At 42.3% G+C, this 2,449-nt stretch overlaps 1 protein-coding gene across 1 annotated transcript; it reads right to left on the reverse strand.

The window, feature by feature from the left end:
• Positions 1–159: 159 nt before the first annotated feature.
• On the reverse strand, positions 160–2,155 carry SARC_14083 (hypothetical protein; the record flags this gene model as incomplete). The annotated part of the gene is made up of 3 exons (XM_014291783.1): positions 160–296; positions 891–1,114; positions 1,863–2,155. Coding segments are annotated over 3 exons (654 nt in total), but the record flags the coding sequence as incomplete, so codon positions are not given.
• Between the last annotated feature and the right edge of the window lie 294 nt (positions 2,156–2,449).

Consider the following 2,449-nt stretch of genomic DNA (forward strand, 5'->3'; position numbering starts at 1 on the left):
ATATAGGTACAGCGAATGAAGTGCTCGTACGGCTGGTGTGTTAATTTGAAGGCAATCGCAGCACGAGAGTTAGATAAATATATAAAACACAGTAGCAAGTATGTTTGGTAAGCAAACATGTTATGTCAACAAAGAGATCCAGAATTAAGGTTGAAACTTTTACATACCGAATGATTTGGCATCTGATAAGTCGTTGATGTTATTCATTACTTCGGCCATCTGCACCTCTTTCTGTTCGTGAGCGGTTGCAGCCTCTTCTCGAACATTCAGTACGTGTACCAGCTCCCTATTGAGAGCTAAAGATTTGAAGACAATTGGTCAATACCATAGCAACTAACAAATTGAGGGTACAAGCAGCAAGGAAAATTGCAAACAACTCTGTTGTCTAGCACTAATAATCATACAATACGCAACCCCCCCCGAATACTTCACAAGAAGGCTGTAATTCGAGAGTAGAGCGCAATTTGATATGATCACACGCATGTATCACACATCAGGCTTGTCGTGCTTTCAAATCTCGCTAACACTGGTGCATCCGTTCACGAGCTGAGATGTGCACAGCACACCCCTTCAAGCCATATACTGCCGGCCACACAGTGAACTACGACATTCACAGAAGTATGCTCTGCCTGTGAGCAATCACTTTCCACACGTGGTTTTCACCGTGTACTTTGTAACACACAATCAGTCTGAGTGTATAAACGGCGCCTATCGGATACAGTCAGTGGAAGGTCACAGAGACTAGAATACAGCCCACACTCTCGTTCACGACTGCATCCACGTATGTGCGGATTAAACACACACACATCGATACACACGACGCCACACGTATACTGTTACACACAAGCACACATGTACATAAAGTCTCTAAAAGTACCATTCTTCAATACCTGCCAACGACTTTTTCAGATTATCGTACAACTTCGTCAGTGTCTTGATGTCCATTTCCTCTAATTCACAACGGATAAGCACTCCAGTGTGCTCGAATGCCTCAGACGGTGACTCGTCTTTATCGTCTACAGTTTCTAGTGTAGGTGACGGTGTTGTCTTCCGTGGCGCACTCGTCGCGACTGTCCGTACCGTCAAATCAACGTTTAAGTCATTGTCGGTAATGCTGCAAGTAAAGATATATATAGAACATCAGGTCAATCTTGACTGTTTTTAAGGTGATAAAGCTCAACATTTAAGGTATTAATTCGATATGCGACGAGTGATGATATATAGAACATCCTGTTAACATGTGTATCCTAATTGTTTATAATGGTCAGCGTCCAAGTCATTATTGGACATGCTACGTGTGAACCGATGGAGGAGTTCAGGCCAGCATTTGATTGACTACTGGTTACACTAATTGTTACAAGATACAAGATGCAGAAGATCAGATCAGGATTAGTATCACTATCAGGTACAATACGGGTAAAACGATACAAAAATCAGATATACGTTCGAATGGTCAATGGTACAGTTACAGTAGTCAATGGGCGGGACCACATACCCCACATACCCAATGTAGCGCCCCACGTTCGACAGCATTGGCACTAGCCCATGTGTAGAAGATACAGAGGCGTGTTCATAACACAACGCTGCAGAGCTACACTACCGTATGGACTATAGGTCAGCCAGGCCGTAAAACTACTGTGGTGTAGCCAATTGCAATGCTACGGCCGGAATACTCAGTTGCCACGTATATGATGACATACAGAAATATGCAAAATATATATGGATATGTATAATTGCATTCATATATAATCAGGCATATTCATGTGTATGCATGAATATGATCGACAAGCCTGCACCTCAAACAACACACCCCAGCACATCCCATAGCCCTGGGCTACAATCAACAATCAACGTCTACATACGTTTCATTAAAGCCACTCCAGGAGAGTGTGGTCTTGCTCTTCTGTTTCATCTTGGCCATCTTGGCCATCCGGGCTCTCCTGTGTGGTGATATACCCGTATGCCCCTCGGATACCGCTGACTCTGTGCTCGGACTTGAAAGCTTATGCTCACCGCCCTCACTGACGATGCGTGCATTAGCTGCGTGTACTGTTAAGGCGGCGTAGGAGGATGATCGCACGTGTGCGGGTTTGCTATTAGAAGCGCTACGCTGTTCGGTATCAATTGGGTTCTCTTGGTCTCCTGATGCTGAGTCTGTACAAACGTGCAAGTGAAAGTTGTGAGTGATGGGAGAATGAATTTGGAGCTATGTAAATAATTAAAATACATACATACATACGAACGTAAACACAGAAGCGTATCCATACACAGTACAAATAAGTACATACCTACATACATGCAATTATATTTACAGATCAATAAAAATAGATGCATACATATCTATTACATACATATTCCCAAAAACACATATCCATACATGCATGCAACACATACATGCATATAAATAAGTACTGATATATATATATATATATATATATATATAGATATA

Source organism: Sphaeroforma arctica (genome assembly GCF_001186125.1).
Source record: "Sphaeroforma arctica JP610 unplaced genomic scaffold supercont1.4123, whole genome shotgun sequence".
In the NCBI taxonomy this organism is placed as follows: Eukaryota; class Ichthyosporea; order Ichthyophonida; genus Sphaeroforma; species Sphaeroforma arctica.